This window comes from Cyprinodon variegatus, unplaced genomic scaffold (genome assembly GCF_000732505.1).
Source record: "Cyprinodon variegatus isolate N-32 unplaced genomic scaffold, C_variegatus-1.0 Scaffold1335, whole genome shotgun sequence".
Lineage (NCBI taxonomy): Eukaryota > Metazoa > Chordata > Actinopteri > Cyprinodontiformes > Cyprinodontidae > Cyprinodon > Cyprinodon variegatus.
Window position 1 is genome coordinate 174,947 of NW_015151788.1, and position 1,764 is coordinate 176,710.

General features: G+C 45.7%; 1 protein-coding gene across 1 annotated transcript in view; it reads right to left on the minus strand.

Moving 5' to 3' along the window:
• The window catches only part of dnajc25 (DnaJ heat shock protein family (Hsp40) member C25), a 6,783-nt gene extending 5,798 nt beyond the window's left edge, over positions 1-985 (minus strand). Inside the window, exons 1-2 of the mRNA XM_015402321.1 lie at positions 629-985; positions 15-167 (exon numbers count right to left, since the gene is read on the minus strand). Coding sequence (XP_015257807.1) covers positions 15-167; positions 629-940 — 465 coding nt within the window. The 5' untranslated portion in view covers positions 941-985. The remainder of the gene's footprint in view (positions 1-14; positions 168-628) is intronic.
• Positions 986-1,764: the final 779 nt, after the last annotated feature.

The following is a 1,764-nucleotide window of genomic DNA, read 5'->3' on the forward strand; positions in this document are numbered from 1 at the left end:
ACTGAGATCCTAACCTGGATGGCAGAGATGGCGCAGATGGTGACGAGGATGACGATCCTGACGTCCACTTTGGGGGCGAGCCGTCTGCGGTAGTAGGCGTAGTAGTGCTGGTAGTACTCCTCAGGATGGTCCAGCATGTAGTCGTAGTCACGCCGCGTTTCCTCATCCTGTGGAGACGCCAAACAGAGATGATGTAAACAAGGAGGCGATGAAGAGGAAAACATTGTGTTTAATTTTAAAGGAAAAGTCGCTCATATTCAGAATCCAAACTTCTGAAAGTTCTTTAAATGTGAAATGATTCCATCCTGTTCAATAAATGATCAGTGTTTTGGACTGTGGGAGGAAGCTGGAGTACCCGGAGAGAACCCACGCATGCACAGGGAGAACATGCAAACTCCATGCAGAAAGACCTTCTTGCTACAACACAGCAGAGCTGTCCACTGCCCACTGAGCATCTATTGTGAGATCAATAAAGTTCTGTTTATGATTTTTATCGAAGCAACATTGAGGTTATTGAATGTTGCTTCAATAACCTGAAGCAACATTCATCCTACAGACAGACAGACAGACAGACAGACAGACAGAACACCACTGCTGGTTCTGGACCAGGCAGGGTTCGGTTCCGGACCTTTAACGTCTCATAAGCCGTTGCGATCAGCAGGAACTTCGTGTGAGCGCTCTCCTCATCTCCGGGACCTTCGGGTCGGTATCGGTCCGGGTGGTACCGGCGGGCCAGCTGTCTGTAAGCCCGGGCGATCTCCGCCTTAGAGGCCTCCCTGCTGACTCCCAGCACATCGTAGCAGACCTCCGTCCCGCAGTAAAGCCCCTCCAGCAGCGCCGTGGCGGCGGGCAGCGAGGACGCGGACAGCAGGAGCACCGCGAGCCGCCAGAGGCAGCTCCAGCCGCCGCCGCCGCGGCTCCGCTCCCTGAACACATCCATTCCTGCCCGCTGCTGCTGCTGCTGCTGCTCCGACACGCAGCTCCAGGGGCCGTCGCACACTGCTTACGTCACATCCCTGCCGAAACAGGAAGTGTACGCCGATATTATTATTATTATTATTATTATGTATTTATGTTATTCTCCTCCTGGATTCTTATTGTTTTTACTTTAATTTTTGTATTTTTATATGTATGTTTAGTAACTTGTAACTAGTAACTTTAGTAACTAGTAACTTGTAAAATACAAAAGATTGTTTACATTGACAAGTGCTTTGTATTGATAAAGTTTTCAGAACATAAAAAACAACAAAAAACTTCCTTGTTTATAATATGCTGATGAAGATTCCCAGTCATCCAGGTCATAGACATTCCGTAAAAAATTCAAAAAATATCCACTGGACTTGGTTTCCAAGATTTGTTTATAATCCTCTGAGGTTATAAATATTCCACTCTGTCTAACTGGTTCGGTCTGGTCCAGTAGAACTGTCTGATACCAACGCTGCAGTTTAAAGCAAACAAAATGCAGCGTGTTAGACACTGCTTTAAATAGACGATCTCAGATTTCACTGCTAAATGACTTTACATTCTGTTCTGTTGCACCACCTGCTGGCCAAACTGAGAACAGCTGAGACTGAAATTAAATCAAAAGAAGATGCAGATTTCCCTTAGAATCGTAGAAACTGATGTAAACATTTCCTCTTTTATTAACTAAATAAATTAAATATCAATATTAATAAAATATCAAGGAAGCTCCATCCATCCATCCATCCATCCATCCATCCATCCATCTGGCCATCCATCTGTCCCTCCATCCATCCATCTGGC